General features: G+C 42.9%; 1 protein-coding gene across 2 annotated transcripts in view; it reads right to left on the bottom strand.

Moving 5' to 3' along the window:
* Positions 1–18,463, bottom strand: part of LOC128691192 (villin-1) — a 165,975-nt gene that overhangs the window by 33,641 nt on the left and 113,871 nt on the right. For both annotated transcript variants that reach the window (XM_053780050.2, XM_053780051.2), the window contains 5 exons: positions 13,055–13,168; positions 11,533–11,663; positions 9,754–9,863; positions 909–1,029; positions 269–398 (listed from right to left, as the gene is read on the bottom strand). In XM_053780050.2, the coding sequence (XP_053636025.2) occupies positions 269–398; positions 909–1,029; positions 9,754–9,863; positions 11,533–11,663; positions 13,055–13,168 (606 nt within the window). The remainder of the gene's footprint in view (positions 1–268; positions 399–908; positions 1,030–9,753; positions 9,864–11,532; positions 11,664–13,054; positions 13,169–18,463) is intronic.

The raw sequence follows: 18,463 nt of genomic DNA on the forward strand, positions 1-18,463 counted from the left end.
ATGTCTTTCTTGAGTGAGGATAGTAGCTTTTGCTCTCTGAGCCCGTACTCTTTCTGCAATCTTCTTTACCAGTCTCCAATCTTCATAACTTTGAATTTGTTGGGGTTAAACTCTAATAGCTACTTGTGTGACCAGACCTGTGATATCTTAGGATCACGTTGTGTTATTACCACAACAATATTGTAACCTACAATCATGTTGTATTACCTCAGCAGTGTGATAACCGACAGTTATGAGGTGTTATTACCGTAGCAGTGTGATAACTTACGATCCAGTAGTAGAGTATGTAGTGTTCAGTGCTGCCGTGAAGGTAGGCGTAGAGGACGATGTAGCAGTCACCCATGAAGAACTCCCCGTACTGTTCTTCTGGTACTGCCTCCAGCTCGAAGTTATTCACTCTGGCAACACAACATTAAGGTTACAACGATGACATACCTTCAAGGAGTGTCACCCTCAATGTTACTCACTGACTTAATCGTTCTATAAGCGTTGTATGTCTCATAAAATTTAGCTCTTCTCAATATTGCTACTGATACTACTACTACTACTAAAGAGATGACGATCTGCTGTGTAGTCCTGGAGAGTTAGATTTGTTTAGACATTCTTACGGTATACAGGACTGATCATGGACTTGTAACCTCAGGCAGCTTACAAACATCTAGTCAAAATTAAAAACGTTATAAATACACACCTCTTCACTATGTCTTTGTACCAAAAGGACACTAGAAAAAAATTCATCACATACAGAGTGGTGGAACAGGTGACTGAATTAAGAGAGAAGGTTGTATTTACTTCACCCAAATAAGTATAGATGAAAAAATTACTGAAGACGGGACACCATGAATATAACACTGTTCTTGCGGCAAAAAAAAGTAATGCCAAACAGGTAAATATAAAGGATCAAGTACCTCCACACTTCCTTCTGACCGCTGCCATCATCTACCATCTGCGTCTTGGCAGCGAGCTCAGGTTTGGAGTGCAGAGAACTGGCGTCGAACTTAGTCTGGACGGTGGTGGCTATCTTGGTGCCTGTTTGGATAGTGAGAGTTAGTGGTGGTGGTTGTGTGTGTGGGAGAGTGTGAGAGCTAGTGGTGGTGGTTGTGTGTGTGAGAGAGTGAGAGCTAGTGGTGGTGGTTGTGTGTGGGAGAGTGAGAGTTAGTGGTGGTGGTTGTGTGTGTGGGAGAGTGAGAGCTAGTGGTGGTGGTTGTGTGTGGGAGAGTGAGAGCTAGTGGTGGTGGTTGTGTGTGTGGGAGAGTGAGAGCTAGTGGTGGTGGTTGTGTGTGGGAGAGTGAGAGTTAGTGGTGGTGGTTGTGTGTGTGGGAGAGTGAGAGCTAGTGGTGGTGGTTGTGTGTGTGGGAGAGTGAGAGCTAGTGGTGGTGGTTGTGTGTGGGAGAGTGAGAGTTAGTGGTGGTGGTTGTGTGTGTGGGAGAGTGAGAGCTAGTGGTGGTGGTTGTGTGTGGGAGAGTGAGAGTTAGTGGTGGTGGTTGTGTGTGTGGGAGAGTGAGAGCTAGTGGTGGTGGTTGTGTGTGGGAGAGTGAGAGTTAGTGGTGGTGGTTGTGTGTGTGGGAGAGTGAGAGCTAGTGGTGGTGGTTGTGTGTGGGAGAGTGAGAGCTAGTGGTGGTGGTTGTGTGTGTGGGAGAGTGAGAGCTAGTGGTGGTGGTTGTGTGTGTGGGAGAGTGAGAGCTAGTGGTGGTGGTTGTGTGTGTGGGAGAGTGAGAGCTAGTGGTGGTGGTTGTGTGTGTGGGAGAGTGAGAGCTAGTGGTGGTGGTTGTGTGTGTGGGAGAGTGAGAGTTAGTGGTGGTGGTTGTGTGTGTGGGAGAGTGAGAGTTAGTGGTGGTGGTGGTTGTGTGTGTGTGGGAGAGTGAGAGTTAGTGGTGGTGGTTGTGTGTGTGTGGGAGAGTGTGAGAGCTAGTGGTGGTGGTTGTGTGTGTGGGAGAGTGAGAGCTAGTGGTGGTGGTTGTGTGTGTGTGGGAGAGAGAGTTAGTGGTGGTGGTTGTGTGTGTGGGAGAGTGTGAGAGCTAGTGGTGGTGGTTGTGTGTGTGGGAGAGTGAGAGCTAGAGGTGGTGGTTGTGTGTGTGGGAGAGTGAGAGCTAGTGGTGGTGGTTGTGTGTGTGGGAGAGTGAGAGCTAGTGGTGGTGGTTGTGTGTGTGGGAGAGAGAGTTTGTGGTGGTGGTTGTGTGTGTGTGGGAGAGAGAGTTAGTGGTGGTGGTTGTGTGTGTGGGAGAGTGTGAGAGCTAGTGGTGGTGGTTGTGTGTGTGGGAGAGTGAGAGCTAGAGGTGGTGGTTGTGTGTGTGGGAAAGTGAGAGCTAGTGGTGGTGGTTGTGTGTGTGGGAGAGTGAGAACTAGTGGTGGTGGTTGTGTGTGTGGGAGAGTGAGAGCTAGTGGTGGTGGCTGTGTGTGGGAGAGTGAGAGTTAGTGGTGGTGGTTGTGTGTGTGGGAGAGTGAGAGCTAGTGGTGGTGACTGTGTGTGCAAAGTGAGAGTTAGTGGTATTGACTGTGTGTGGAGAGTGAGTCAGTGGTTGTGGGAGAGTAGAGTTAGTGGTGGTGGTTGTGTGCGTGGGAGAGTGAAAGCTAGTGGTGGTGACTGTGTGTGTGGGAGAGTGAGAGTTAGTGGTGGTGGTTGTGTGTGTGGGAGAGTGAAAGTTAGTGGTGGTGGTTGTGTGTGTGTGGGAGAGTGAGAGTTAGTGGTGGTGGTTGTGTGCGTGGGAGAGTGAGAGTTAGTGGTGGTGGTTGTGTGTGGGAGAGTGAAAGCTAGTGGTGGTGACTGTGTGTGCAATGGTGCAATGTGAGAGTTAGTGGTAGTGACTGTGTGTGTAGAGTGAGTGTGGTGGTGGTCGTGTGTAAAGTGAGAGTTAGTGGTGGTGACTATGTGTGGAGAGTGAGTTAGTGGTTGTGGGAGAGAAGAGTTAGTGGTGGTGGTTACGGGGACAGTAAACAGTGGTGGCGGTTGCGGAGAAGAGTTAGTGGTGATGGTTGTGAGGAGAGTAGAGTTAGTGGTGGTGGCTGTGGGAAGTAAAGAGTTATTGTGGGGAGTAAATAGTAGTTGTGGGGAGAGTAAAGAGTTAGTGGTGCTTGTGGGGGAGAGAAGAGTTAGTGGTGGTGGTTGTGGGGAGAGTAAAAAATTTGTGGTGGTGGTTGTGGGGAGAGTAAAGAGTTAGTGGTGGTGGTTGTGGAGAGAGTAAAGAGTTAGTGGTGGTGGTTGTGGAGAGAGAGTAAAGAGTTAGTGGTGGTGGTTGTGGAGAGAGTAAAGAGTTAGTGGTGGTGGTTGTGGAGAGAGAGTAAAGAGTTAGTGGTGGTGGTTGTGGAGAGAGTCAAGAGTTAGTAGCTTGTTCCTAGCTTCGATATTAACACATTTATTATCGGAACCGTTAATATAATATATGCGTCATATGAACATGCTGAATAAATGTAACAAATGAATAATGCAATTGTTTACACTTTCTATTAATTTTTATTCAATAAATTTTACTTAAAATAGTAACAACGAAAAAATGAGAGAGTAACGTGTTTAATAGCCTAGTTTCCGCTACATCAAAACAGCATACTGACCACAGTCGTTTGACACACGCTCTTGGACTAACGTTTCGTTGTGTACGGCTTAGTTTATTACTGAATAAGCTTTGCACGAAATGAAACGTTGTCCCAATAAAAGCTTATTCTGCCATGTGTGTCTTTTCTTCACAGGTTTCTTGCTCACATTTTAAGCAGTGTTGAGAACAAGAGCGACCCAAAGATCAATTTTGTTCCACAAACTCTGCATTAACTGTAACACACCAGTTTAATGCCATAATGAGAAAGCCCTTAACAGCAGACCAAACGTTATTCTTTCCTGAAGTCAGCAGCAAGTGGTAGAGGTTCAACCTCTGGTCAAGAACTTTACAGTTATGTTAATACTGTTTGTTTCAACGTTGTTAAACGCTTGTAGATTTTGAATGCAATTGTGTTTAGGTGGAAAATGTACCAGTCTGATATTTGTGCAAATGTTTATTTGACATTTAGGTACCTGGCGAGAAATGACGGTAGGAGTGGGGGTGGTCAGCGTTTTATTTTTGGGAGAAATGTCAACGACATTTATATGTCAGTGAAAATGGGGGAGTATATGAGGGGTTAGGTAAGTGACATTTACTGCGTGAGTGAGCGTACCAGTGACTGACGGTGGAAAAGTGAGCGTGGCTGAAAAAATGGCAGATATTCCGAAGATAAAACACCAGTGCTAGGCTACATCAAGTGTATTTTATCAGGCAGGAAATAATGACTTAAGTGGATCTGTAGGATGCTATCAGCTATAACCTGAGGCAGAATCTTCGAAATCGGTCACAGGTAAGAAAGAGGTTGCACAGCCTGCAACCATTCAGTAACAGAGGCTCTATTCCTACTACACTTTAAGAGCATATAACAGTGTTAGACTCAGTTGAGGCTACCTGGTTGGTGTGGGTGAGGTATATGTGTGAAGGAAGCGGCAGTCATGGGCTTAGTGATGCTGGCTTTGTGTGTGAGGAAGTGAGATGGCGCTTCTGGGTTGAAATGCCAGCTGCAAGCAAGGTCATGTATGTAACTTATACATGGAGGACGACAATCAGCGTACAAAGTGATACCAAAATTAACATGTGTAGACTAGTAAACAGAGAGGCGTAGATATAAGAGCGGTAATGTGGAGGCTACAATATTACTAGCAAGCAAAGTTAAATGTGGCATTCTACATAAATAGGATTTGCAGTATTTGTGGTAAACTGCTGTGGATTAGGTAGCGCTTGTGGTAGTAAGTACATATTAATTAAGTTACATTTATATAAAAAAAGATAAGCAGGAAAAGTAACATATTTTATTGGAAAATGGAACATTTAGTGGTAAAAGTAATCTGAAAATAATTCTCATTGATTTCCAAGATAATTCTAGGATGTACACGTAGGTACAGTAACTGAAAAATAATGGTATCATGCAGATTATTATTATTATTATTATTATTATTATTATTATTATTATTATTATTATTATTATTATTATTATTATTATTATTATTATAGATAGGGGAAACAGTAAACCCGTGGAGATCATACAGCGCATGAGGAATGAAAGGCACTTAGGCTCAATGCAAGGGAGAACAATTCCAATTCCGTGGGTCAAAAGTCCATCAGCAGTCTTGGAGAACAAGGTAATATCTAAATGGTGGTCTCATGGTGGCAAGAGGACAGATGTCGAGTGTGTGTGAGTGACTTACTGGAAGTCTTGTGACCTTCCAGGAAGCTGATGCCTGCTAGGTGTGTGTATGTGACTTACTGGAAGCCTTGTGACATTCTAGGCAGGTGATGGCTGCTAGGTGTGTGTGTGTGTGTGTGTGTGTACTCACCTAATTGTACTCACCTAATTGTGGTTGCAGGGGTCGAGACTCAGCTCCTGGCCCCGCCTCTTCACTGATCGCAACTAGGTCCTCAATCTCTCTGCTTCCTGAGCTTTGTCATACCTCGTCTTTAAGCTATGTATGCTTCCTGCCTCCACTGCATCACTTGCTAGGCTATTCCACTTCCTGACGACTCTATGACTGAAGAAATACTTCTTAACATCCCTGTGACTCGTCTGAGTCTTCAGCTTCCAATTGTGACCTCTTGTTTCTGTGTCCCCTCTCTGGAACATCCTGTCTCTATCCACCTTATCTATTCCACGCAGTATTTTGTATGTCGTTATTATGTCTCCCCTGACCCTCCTGTCCTCCGGTGTCGTCAGTCCGATTTCCCTCAACCTTTCATCGTAGGACATTCCCCTGAGCTCCGGCACTAGCCTTGTTGCAAACCTTTGTACTTTCTCTAACTTCTTGACGTGCTTGACCAGGTGTCGGTTCCAAACTGGTGTTGCATACTCCAGTATGGGCCTGACGTACACAGTGTACAGTGTTTTGAACTATTCCTTACTTAAGTATCGGAACGCTAGTTTCAGGTTTGCCAGGTGCCCATATGCTGCAGCAGTTATCTGGTTGATGTGTGCCTCCGGAGACGTGCTCGGTGTTATGGTCACCCCAAGATCTTTCTCCTTGAGTGAGGTTTGCAGTCTTTGTCCACCTAGCCTATACTCTGTCTGCGGTCTTCTTTGCCTTTCCCCAATCTTCATGACTTTGCATTTGGCAGGGTTGAATTCAAGGAGCCAGTTGCTGGACCACGTGTCCAGCCTGTCCAGGTCTCTTTGTAGTCCTGCCTGACTTTGCATACTATACACGTCAGAGACACTGGTCTGTAGTTTAGTGCCTCGTTTCTGTGTCCTTTCTTAAGAATTGAGACTACATTTGCCGTCTTTCATACCTCAGGTAGTTGCCCAGTTTCAAGGGATGTACTGAAGATTGTGGTTAGTGGCACGCACAGCGTCTATGCTCCTTCTCTAAGGACCCACGGGGAGATGTTGTCCTGTCCCATCGCCTTTGAGGTATCAAGGTTGCTTAGCAGCTTCTGCACCTCCTCCTCGTCCGTTGTTTGTATGTCATCCAACACTTGTTGGTATATTCCCTGTTGATGTTCCCCTCTGTGCTGTCTTCTCAGAGCCCTTCCTGTCTCTACTGTAAATACTTCCTTAAATCTCCTGTTGAGCTCCTCACATACCTCGTTATCGTTTCTTGTGACTTCCCCACCTTCTGTCCTCAGCCTGATCACCTGGTCTTTGACTGTTGTCTTCCTCCTGATGTGGCTATACAGCAGTTTTGGGTCAGATTTGACTTTCGACGCTATGTTATTATCATACTGTTGCTGGGCCTCCCTCCTTACCTATGCATACTCGTTCCTGGCTCTTCCACTAATCTCCTTATTTTCCTGTGTTCTTTGCCTTCTGTACTTTTTCCATTCTCTAGTGCACTTAGTTTTTGCCTCCTTACACCGTCGGGTAAACCAGGGGCTCATTCTGGCCTTCCCATTATTTCTATTGCCCTTGCATTTTGTTGTTACGTATTCCATCATTTCGTTTACTGACTTTCCTACCAGTTCTCTGTCCCACTGAACCTCCTGCAGGAAGTTCCTCAAACCTGCTTAGTCCCCCCTATTATAGTCTGGCTTTTCCCATTCAACTCCTGTTACCCTCTCCACTTGTAACTCTACTATGTATTCAAAGCACAGAACCACGTGGTCACTAGCTCCTAGGGGCCTCTTATATGTGATGTCCTCAATGTCTGAACGGCTCAAGGTGAACACAAGGTCCAGTCTTGCTGGTTCATCCTCCCCTCTCTCTCTGGTAGTGTCCTTAACATGTTGATGCATGAGGGTTTCCAGTACCACATCCATCATCTTGGCTCTCCATGTTTTGGGACCCCCGTGTGGCTCCAGGTTTTCCCAAATCGATCTCCCTGTAGTTGATTATTATTATAATCAAGAGGGAAGTGCTAAACCCAGAGGATTATATAGCGTCTGGGGGGGATGTGGAAGGCATTCAGGCTTAATTCGGGGAACTGGAGCACAGATCCAATTCCCTAAATCAAGAGCCCCTCACCAACATCAAGGAACCTTCCTTGAGGGGTCCCTGTGGTTGAAATCGCCCATAACTAGTAACTTTGCTCTGCTCGAGTGAGCTCTTGCCACCTCAACCAGTGTGTCCACCATTGCTCTGTTGCTCTCTTCATATTCCCCTCTTGGCCTCCTGCAGTTCTGTGGTGGATTATACATCACTGCAATGACTACCTTGTGCTCCCCAGACTGAAGTGTACCTACTATGTATTTCCTTTCTCTAATCTCGTCCATGCCTCCCATATCCTCGAATTCCCATCGGTTTTATACGAGCAGTGCAACCCCTCCTTCCCCCCTCTGCTCTCCTATCTTTCCTCAGGATCTGATATCCCGGTGGGAAGATTGCATCTGTTGTCTCAGTGAGTTTAGTTTCTGTGACTGCTATGATGTCTGGGGACTTCTCATTGATTCTTTCATGCCACTCCTTATATTTATTCGTTAATCCATCCGCATTCCTGTACCAAATCATCAACTTCTGTTCTAAAACTGTGGTCCTGGGAGAATACTGGGGTTTGGAAAGCAGGAGCCCTGGCAGGGGCCTATGGAGGGTTGCAGTGGGGGTGGGGGCAGAGTTCCCATAGGGGGTTGCTGTAGGGGTGGGGTTCATGGTGTGGGGACAGAGGGATCAGTGTGTGATTGTTGGTTTAGATTGTTCAGGGGTTGTCGTGGTTGGAGTCCTTCTACGGTTGTTTTTGGTGGGTGTGTTTGCCCTTCCACCTGTGTCTGGGTTATTCTGCTTTTGTCATTTCCTCTCATTCCTCACTTCGTTTTTGCACTCTCTCTTTCAGTATCATCCTTTCCTCTTGCGTTCTGTCTCGATCGAGGTACACACTCTGGAACTCCGGTTTGTCTCTCAGCTGTGCTTGCTTTCTCCTGCAGGACCATGGTTCAAGTTGATTCTGCCTTGAAAATTACTTTGAGAGGCCGTTTCCTTCTTGTGAACCACCCAATTCTCTGAAAATTTGTCACCTGGGTTATGTCGCCCTCGCCTATCACCTTCATTAAACCTTCAATCGCGTTTTTCTCCTGTTTTCTTTCATCATAGGTTTCCCCTTCGGCTTCCTAGAGCCCATAGACAAAAACTGATCTCTCCGCTTCTTCCTTGTGTGTGTGTGTACTCACCTAGTTGAGGTTGCGGGGGTCGAGTCCGAGCTCCTGGCCCCGCCTCTTCACTGATCGCTACTAGGTCACTCTCCCTGAGCCGTGAGCTTTATCATACCTCTGCTTAAAGCTATGTATGGATCCTGCCTCCACTACATCGCTTCCCAAACTATTCCACTTACTGACTACTCTGTGGCTGAAGAAATACTTCCTAACATCCCTGTGATTCATCTGTGTCTTCAGCTTCCAACTGTGTCCCCTTGTTACTGTGTCCAATCTCTGGAACATCCTGTCTTTGTCCACCTTGTCAATTCCTCTCAGTATTTTGTATGTCGTTATCATGTCCCCCCTATCTCTCCTGTCCTCCAGTGTCGTCAGGTTGATTTCCCTTAACCTCTCCTCGTAGGACATACCTCTTAGCTCTGGGACTAATCTTGTTGCAAACCTTTGCACTTTCTCTAGTTTCTTCACGTGCTTGGCTAGGTGTGGGTTCCAAACTGGTGCCGCATACTCCAATATGGGCCTAACATACACGGTGTACAGGGTCCTGAATGATTCCTTATTAAGATGTCGGAATGCTGTTCTGAGGTTTGCTAGGCGCCCATATGCTGCAGCAGTTATTTGGTTGATGTGCGCTTCAGGAGATGTGCCTGGTGTTATACTCACCCCAAGATCTTTTTCCTTGAGTGAGGTTTGTAGTCTGTGTGTGTGTGTGTGTGTGTGTGTGTGTGTGTGTGTGTGTGTGTGTGTGTGTGTGTGTGTGAAAATTAATGTCTAATGGAGTATAATTAAGTTTGATCCACGGAAGGGGAAGGTATTTTCTATTCCTTCGTTCAAGAGTCCGTCACCAGAATTAAGGTTCCTTCCTTTCCTTTACAGGAGAGAGATTTATGTATAACTTATAGGGTCTGCAGCCCATTTTTAAGCTAGGTTGGGTTAGATTAGAGTAGGATGGGTTAGGTAGGTCAGGCTACAACGAAAAAACTACATACATAAGATAAACGATGATAAAACAGTCTGCGGTAAGAACAGAAAGCGAGCAACCACTGTGTGCGGCTCACGTAACTATGTTGTATTTGAACTGTTCAAGGTTCCGTCAACAGCTACCCATTTGACTGATTTTACAAGAGTACCTGTTGTCTGTGGTTAACAGAACGAGCTGAAACATGATACTCACTGGAAGCTTGTCGACCGAAGGCTTTACTCTGCTCCTTGTCCCGCCAGTCCTTGAAGAGCGTCTTGAACTCGGGCGGCTCACCGTTATCCACTACCCTCGACACCTGTGTGCTGCCCACCACACCATCCTCATCACAATAACATTAACATTATATTCTCATTAAGAATAACAGTCACAATACCATAGGTGAAACGGTTTACATAATGGTCCAGGAGGGACTCAAATGTCGTTTATAGTTTTCTCTCTTAAGCGTAGGCTATTTGTTAACGACTTTCTCATCCTCTCCATTTGGCGCTAGTAATGAGAATTATTATATTGTTGGTAATTTTATTATCGCAATTAAATATTATATTGAAGAATTGCCATTTTTTCTACTTCTTAAACGACCACGTTGAAATAAATTAATCGCAGAACCAATGTTCACACACACACACACACACACACACACACACACACACACACACACAAGTGCAAAGTACAAAGTGCAAAGTCATGAAGATTGGAGAAGGGCAAAGAAGTCCGCAGACAGAGTATAGGCTAGGTAGTCAGAAACTGCAAACCTCGCTCAAGGAGAAAGATCTTGGGGTGACCATAACACCGAGCACGTCTCCGGAGGCACACATCAACCAGATAACTGCTGCAGCATATGGGCGCCTGGCAAACATGAGAATAGCGTTCCGATACCTTAGTAAGGAATCGTTCAAGGCACTGTACACTGTGTACGTTAGGCCCGTACTGGAGTATGCAGCACCAGTTTGGAACCCACACCTGGTCAAACACGTCAAGAAATTAGAGAAAGTACAAAGGTTTGCAACAAAGCTAGTTCCGGAGCTCAGGGGAATGTCCTACGAAGAAAGGTTGAGGGAAATCGGACTGACGACACTGGAGGACAGGAGGGTCAGGGGAGACATAATAACGACATACAAAATACTGCGTGGAATAGATAAGGTGGATAGAGACAGGATGTTCCAGAGAGGGGACACAGTAACAAGAGGTCACAATTGGAAGCTGAAGACTCAGATGAGTCAGAGGGATGTTAGGAAGTATTTCTTCAGCAATAGAGTAGTCATGAAGTGGAATAGCCTAGAAAGTGATGCAGTGGAGGCAGGAACCATACAGAGCTTTAAGACGAGGTATGACAAAGCTCAGGAAGCAGAGAGTGAGAGGACCTAGTAGCGATCAGTGAAGAGGCGGGGCCAGGAGCTGAGTCTCGACCCCTGCAACCACAATTAGGTGAGTACAATTAGGTGAGTATACACACACACACACACACACACACACCCACACACACACACACACACACACACACATATGTGTATGTGTGTCTGTGAAAGATCTTGAACTGAAGATTTTTCATCCCTCTTGGCTTTTTTGCATCTTTAAAATCGCCTGCCTGCGATTGTATTGCATATATATATATATATATATATATATATATATATATATATATATATATATATATATATATATATATATATATATATATATATATATATATATGTATTTTATTATTATCACACTGGCCGATTACCACCAAGGCAGAGTGGCCCGAAAAAGAAAAACTTTCACCATCATTCACTCCATCACTGTCTTGCCAGAAGGGTGCTTTACACTACAGTTTATATATATATATATATATATATATATATATATATATATATATATATATATATATATATATATATATATATTTATATATATATTATGTCTTTTCTCTTAGTCTGTGTTGAATCACATTACACATTCATCTTAGTGTTGCTCCTAGCAGTTCTGTAGTACCTTGGCGGGTATCCCTTTTTAGTAAGGAATCCCTGAGCGTTCCTCAAGGCCTCCTCCCTCTCCTTGCGTGTGGCTTTCTTGCCTACCCACACCCAGATGCCATCCTGCCCGTTGTCCACAATGAAGGAGTCCTGCAGGGAGGTTTTTCATGTCACTCGCCATAATCACATCGTGTCATTCTCGTTACTCACGTTAGTCACACCACTCACGTTACTCACCATCGTCTCAGTGTCATAAGTACATCATTTTCTGGTGACAATGTTATGAATATTACTGTTATACTGACAGTGTAGTGTTCATTCAAGATGGTACCTTGATACTGGTGACAGGTTCTCCATCCAAGGAACTGGAGCTACCCTCCCTCCCTTTGCATCGCACCTTTTGGAGCTTAACGCCTCCTTGTGAATATATTAATAATGGAGAAGCAGTATATCATGTTTGCTCTAAGGGAATTATAAACCTAATAACCCTACCATGGGCGGGGAGAGAACCCGCGGTCAGACTCATGAAACTCCAGACCAACGCGTTAGCCACTGAGCCCAGTGGCTAACGAGCCGGTCTGGAGTTTTATGACTCTCTGACCGTGGGTTCTTTCCCAACCCGTGGTATGGTTTGTTTGCAATCGTGTCATTACGATTTCGTGAGCCATTATATACCTAATTTCTTGAATTAAGGTCCCTTCACCAGGATCAAGGCACCGCGCCCCCTATTTGTGACTTGATAAGGTGATACATTAAACACATGTGCAACACTTGGGTATCTTTATTGTGGAAACGTTTCGCCACACAGTGACTTCATCAGTCCAATACAAAGAAGCGAGTGTGTGGCGAAACGTTTCCACAATAAAGATAACCAAGTGTCACACATGTGTCTAATTTATCAACTTGTCGGTTCTCTGAACCATTTAGACTTGATAAGGCCACTGTGAGCAAAATGTCAATAGAGAGAAGCATTATACTGCATTTGTGTCTTTCTCCACCCTCCCTTCCCTTGTGACTATAAGTAAATCATTCTGTATAAATTTTATTCAAAATGATTCATATTACTGCATCATTCTATCATAAAAACACTTAAGAATTACAACTCTCTCGCTAGGCTACATCTCCTATTTCTTTTTTCCTTGAATGATCCATAAAACTATATTAAACTGTTATGATTTCAACTGAAAAAAAGTAAAAGAATTCACATCAGCTGTAGATCCCAAGACTAAGAGTACAAGCAAGTGTTGTTTACATCATACTACGACTGTACCTGTATAAAGGCCACACTTGGCCACAACACAAAAGATTAATGAGAGTATAAGAGCTAGTATTGTAGGAAGCTGCTCTAAGTAATAAGCCCATCGTCACATAGTGGAATGCCTGGTGACGTCTCCTCGCACAGTCTGTCATCTGAAAATCTATCTTGTGCGTTGGAATGTAACAGGAAAGCATAGCTAACTCTTGTTCCCACCATGTAACTCATAAAGCATACTGCAGAAACACTGAATGTACATAATATTACAATTAGATGATGGTCTCACCTTGGAGTCGAGGTCTGACTGCGAGAGTGGACCATTCTTCACCTCTATCACCTTGAGTGTGCCAGACTCATCACAACACCGGTACAGTTTCATCTCCTGACACATACGCCGGACCTATGGGAAGATGGTCTATTGAGCATGTCAGACATGAATGAGAGAGACAGTACTTACATGCAGTCATAAAGTAAATGAATTGGTGTCACAGTGTCATTAGACTAATGTCTTCGTCTGCATAACCTTAGTATAAGTGCCATGTACGTCCCTTGTACCTGATCCCTACTTTATATATATACTGTATTTTTTTTACCAATAGGTATATTTTATTACATAATATGGTTACAGTTTAATATCTTTATTATGCACCCCATACCCATCCTGTGGGCGGTAGTCAAAAGATTACAAAGGTACATAATGGGTCCAGTGACTGGACCCTAAAGTTATGATAGCTGAACTAGTTACAAAGGTAATGAACTCCAGGTAGATCTGGTCACAATCATGGAAAGTTACAAAGGTAATGAATCAGCCTCACTCCTATACATGGTTACAGTCATGAACAAATTACAAAGTATTGAACCACTGATAAGTCCACACCTGGTCACAATTGTAATGAGTTATAAATACAAATATTAAGTGGGTCATACACCCACACGAGCGCGAGCGCGCACAGACATATGCACACAAGCGTACAAATATATGCATACACACAAGCACGCACACCCACACACGCACACACACACACACACACGCGCACACACACCCACACACCCACACACACACTCCCACACACACACACACACACACACACACACACACACACACACACACACACACACACACACACACACACACACATGGTAATGCATTATTTACAGCTAGCAAAGTCAGGGTATTTCTCCAGAATGGTCTGTAATATACCACTGTGGATAAAATACTTTGCCATTTCTTGAACATTTCCGAGTGTGTTGTTTCTAAATTCATTAATCTGATCACACTCCAGTACATAATGACGCAAGGTGTGACAATAATCCATCTGGCAAAGTTTACATTTCGTTTGGTCTACATCTGGTGGTGATGATTTAACCTGCCAAAGATACTTGTAACCCAGCCGGAGCCGGGCGGTAGTGACATCCAAGAGTCTGCTTATCTTGTTGGATGGACCATAGACATGTGGCTCCTGCATGATGGAATGATGATAGATGGACTGACTTGTGTCAATCTCCCTAAGTCTTAAGTCAATAAAGTTCATTTGAAGTTCTTTTCGTATTATTGTTCTCAAACTGCAAACTGATAACCCAAGATTGTAATCTACTCCCTCTTTGAAAGCATACAGCTTAGCCAATTTATCAGTTCTATCATGCATCTGAAGACCAATGTGAGATGGAATCCACAGCATGTGCACTCTGACTCCACTGTCCACAATCTTACCATACCTATGTCTGGCTTCTGACACAAGCATGCCACAATTTATACTTAATGAGCTGAAAGCATTTATGGATGACAGAGAATCAGTTACAATTAAAGTGTCAACCTTAGATACATGGACGCATTTGAGTGCAAGGAGTATGGCAAACAGTTCTGTTTGAAGGGTAGAGGCCCAGTTATTGATGCGTGCTCCAATTTCTTTATGAGAGCCATCACTCTGTACGACAACAGCAGCACTACCAGCTGCACCAGTGGACTGGTGAACAGAACCATCAACGTAAATAATTTGTGAAAGAGTGTTCTGTGTGACTAAGTTATCAATACAGCTTAAGGCATCATGTTTGGCTTCAAGACGAAGCTTTGGTTGTGATTTAAGAAGAGTTTTGGGGGAAAATGGACTAATGGTAGTTTGGAATGGGGTAATATCCCATGGAGCAGGGAAATGTCTCTGTTGCCTAACTTGACAGAGATCATGTAGATGGTTCATGCGGAGGTCGGTTCCAGTTTTTTCGATCCATCTGGAAGGATGTTCACCAGTGCTGAGGAAAGTTTGGAGGGCTTCTGTGCAGGGGTTTGAATGGGCTAGCCTAAGCATATTGACCCCAATAAGGATATTTCTTTCAGTAACACGATCTCTAATGCTTGGAATATTAAGTTCTTTCCGCATATTTAAAATTTTGGCAGTACGAGGGCATCCTAGGATGATCCTCATTGCTTCGTTTTGCAGTTTTTCCAGCCCTCCAAGCTTCCAGTCAGACACGAGTGCAAGGTACAAAAGGTTTAAGAGATACACTGTTGATATAAAGATGGCATATACAGTACATGAGATGTGAGAGATACTGTATTATATTTCCGTTCATCCATTATATTTGGAATGTTAGGGTCTTGCAGTACATGATTATGTTACTGTATTCTTAATATTATTACATTCACAGGCGAGGAGAGTTGAGCATTAATACGCAGGGCCATACAACACGTGGATGAAGGGAAAGCAATCAGGTTCGACCCTAGGAAGGGGAGGTAGGTCCAATTCCTTGGATCAAGAGCCCTCTGGCAAAACCATACGGATGTGATGACGTCAAGGGCACTTTGTTGAAATAATCAAATAGCTTCTGCTGATCATCTATAAAATGTACATATTTATAACAGTTGAATGACATTTGTGAGAATTTTTTACTAATTAAATATCCTCATATTTGGCAGGTGGTGAGCTGGCCATCTCTCCGTCACCACCTGGGCCAGAGCAGTTCTTCCACCACCGGGCAACAAAGCCGTGTGGGGTGCAGGCACTCACAACTACTCCCTTGTTGGACTTCATAAAAGGCTCCACCACCATCACCTCCACCACTACCACCACTACCACCACCACCACCACCACCACCACCACCACCTAGGCTCGTGGCACTTGATCACAGACCTACAGTCTGGTTAAGAGCGTGACCTGTTGCTCAAACTTCCTCCTCATCCCCCATCATCTAAGGAAGTAATAAGATCTACGCTGCATATTAGTACGATCACATATATTATTACTTACAGTGTTAACCTTTCTTGCTTTCTCTTGCTTACAGTAGGTGATTGTAAGGAAGTAGTTGTCACATCAGATACTCTTACCTTGTAATGGATTAATGCTTTCTGACAAGATTTTTTGTCGTTGGGAATTATATTATTTTGTGTGCTGGTTTATGTGCACACCAACACTGTATCAGTCTGTTACGGTGTGTAAAAACCAGAGTTTTACGTGTCTGGTTTTTACAATTCCCATTATAGAAGATCAATAGCTTTATTTTACTCAAACCGTGAGGTAGTTGACAACCACAAGCCGCTGCTTGGATACCACTATGACAATCTCAGTACAAACAACAACAACAACAACAACTGCATTATTATTATTAGCAATAAATGTGATGTACTTTGGGTATAATATTTTGAGGAGCATTGTGAGTATTTCAGGTAGAACAAAAGCTAACATTAACATGATCACTGAGTTTGAGTTTATAATACTTCTTAATGTCATAAGTTCGTAATGCTCTTAACATTAGAAACTCCTTCGTAAAGGAAGATAATTATTACCCTCATTAAAACTATTTTTCCTAAAAGCTGACTGCTTGTAAGAAGAAACGAAAGTAAAAACTTTCAAGTCTATTTTCTGACAGCTTAATTAACATATAAGCTCACCAGAGTACCTCACAATTGCACTTTCCAAAAATTAATCCAAAATTTTCTTAAAAATCAAAGTATTGTTCCATCTTTTAAGGAGGAAATCTCCCAAGGGCTTCACTGAATCAGCAGGAGTTCCTCAAGGCTCCCGATCAAGCCCTAAATTTTGCAATTTATAAATGAGAATGGCCCTTCAGTTTATGTAGAATTAGAGCATTTTCACTTAATTTGAAGAAAATATAATCCACGTAGTGACCGCCACGTAAGACAGTCACAGCTTCGGGCAAACAGGAAGTTTTTTTTTTTTTATATTTTATTTAAAAACAACATTACACTTGATACAAGCCGACAATTAGCAAATCCAAAACCGTGACAGACAATGTCAGTACACACACAATAAACAAAAAAAAAACCATTTTAACATATTGATATAACGAAATTCTACCGTAAGAAACCCAACCCGTTTACGGGAAAAAAAAAACATACCGACTACAAAATAGAACGTCGGAGTCATAAAACATGTAGGAATAAGTCCTATAATCATGTATATATGTATATACATACACATGCACATATACACATACATGTATGTGCACATATGTTCTTACAGCACAGACTGGATTATACTAGAACAAACAAACAAACAAACAAAAAAGACTTATCACTAAAAACAAAAACTAGACAAACTAAATACATAACATCCAAAACAGTAGTGGCAGACAATGTCAGATACACAAAAAAAAACATTGTAACACATTGATATAACAAATTCTACTAAAAAAAACCCAACCAACCGACTTCCAAACAAACAGTCGGAGTCATTATAAAACATGTAGGAATGAGTCCTACAAACATATACATATATATATATATATATACACACACACATAATATATATATATATATACACACATATACACATATATATATATACATATATACGCATGCTTATACACACATACGTGTATGTGCATTTGTTCATACAGAACAAACTGGATCATACATAGAAATAAAGCACTAAATGACTTTTCACCAAATAAACTAAAAAAATATTACATCCAATGATAGAACTATACCTAAGACATTGGTTCCCACAAACACACCTACACACACACAAAATTAATGTTACCTATTAACACTCAATATATAATATGACCTTCCAGTCAACTGAAGGGTATATATAAACCCCATCAAATACTTTTATATTTTGGTACATAGGTCATTTTGTACCCATTCAATACGATAAAAAGGAGACATATGACAAGGATAAATCTAACATCAGATTCGAATGTATAAAACATATCCTCACAATATACATATAAATATAAACCCCCTATATAAAATGGTTCTTATAACAATAAGAGAAAAAACAGAAAATCACATACTACTTTTGACTCTGTGATTTTACAAAATTCATAAAGGTCTACATACCCCGGAGCCCCCGACGGCTCCCTGCAAAAAAAAAAACTTTACCCACATCTACCACCTTGCAAACCAATCAACCTTACTCATCAGGCTTCCAATCACTCCAAGAGGACACACCACTGAAGAGACCAACCCCTTGCCTCTCACCCCGTCACCAAACGGAGTAGACTTTCAACAGTAAGCTCACGATATCCCTCTGGAAAACTACTTACCCACCTTCCCCCATATAATTGTTTGTTCCTACATGCTGTCCTATAAAAACACGCCGCCAACGCTTTTATCCTAATGTTTCCCTCCACCTCCCTCATCCCCCAAGAAACATGCAAGTAATCAACTATTACGTATCTGATAGCCCTCCCCACCTCTTTGGGTACCCCTCCCATATCTAACATTAAAGCCCTGAGG

The sequence above is a fragment of the Cherax quadricarinatus genome, chromosome 27, assembly GCF_038502225.1.
Source record: "Cherax quadricarinatus isolate ZL_2023a chromosome 27, ASM3850222v1, whole genome shotgun sequence".
Lineage (NCBI taxonomy): Eukaryota > Metazoa > Arthropoda > Malacostraca > Decapoda > Parastacidae > Cherax > Cherax quadricarinatus.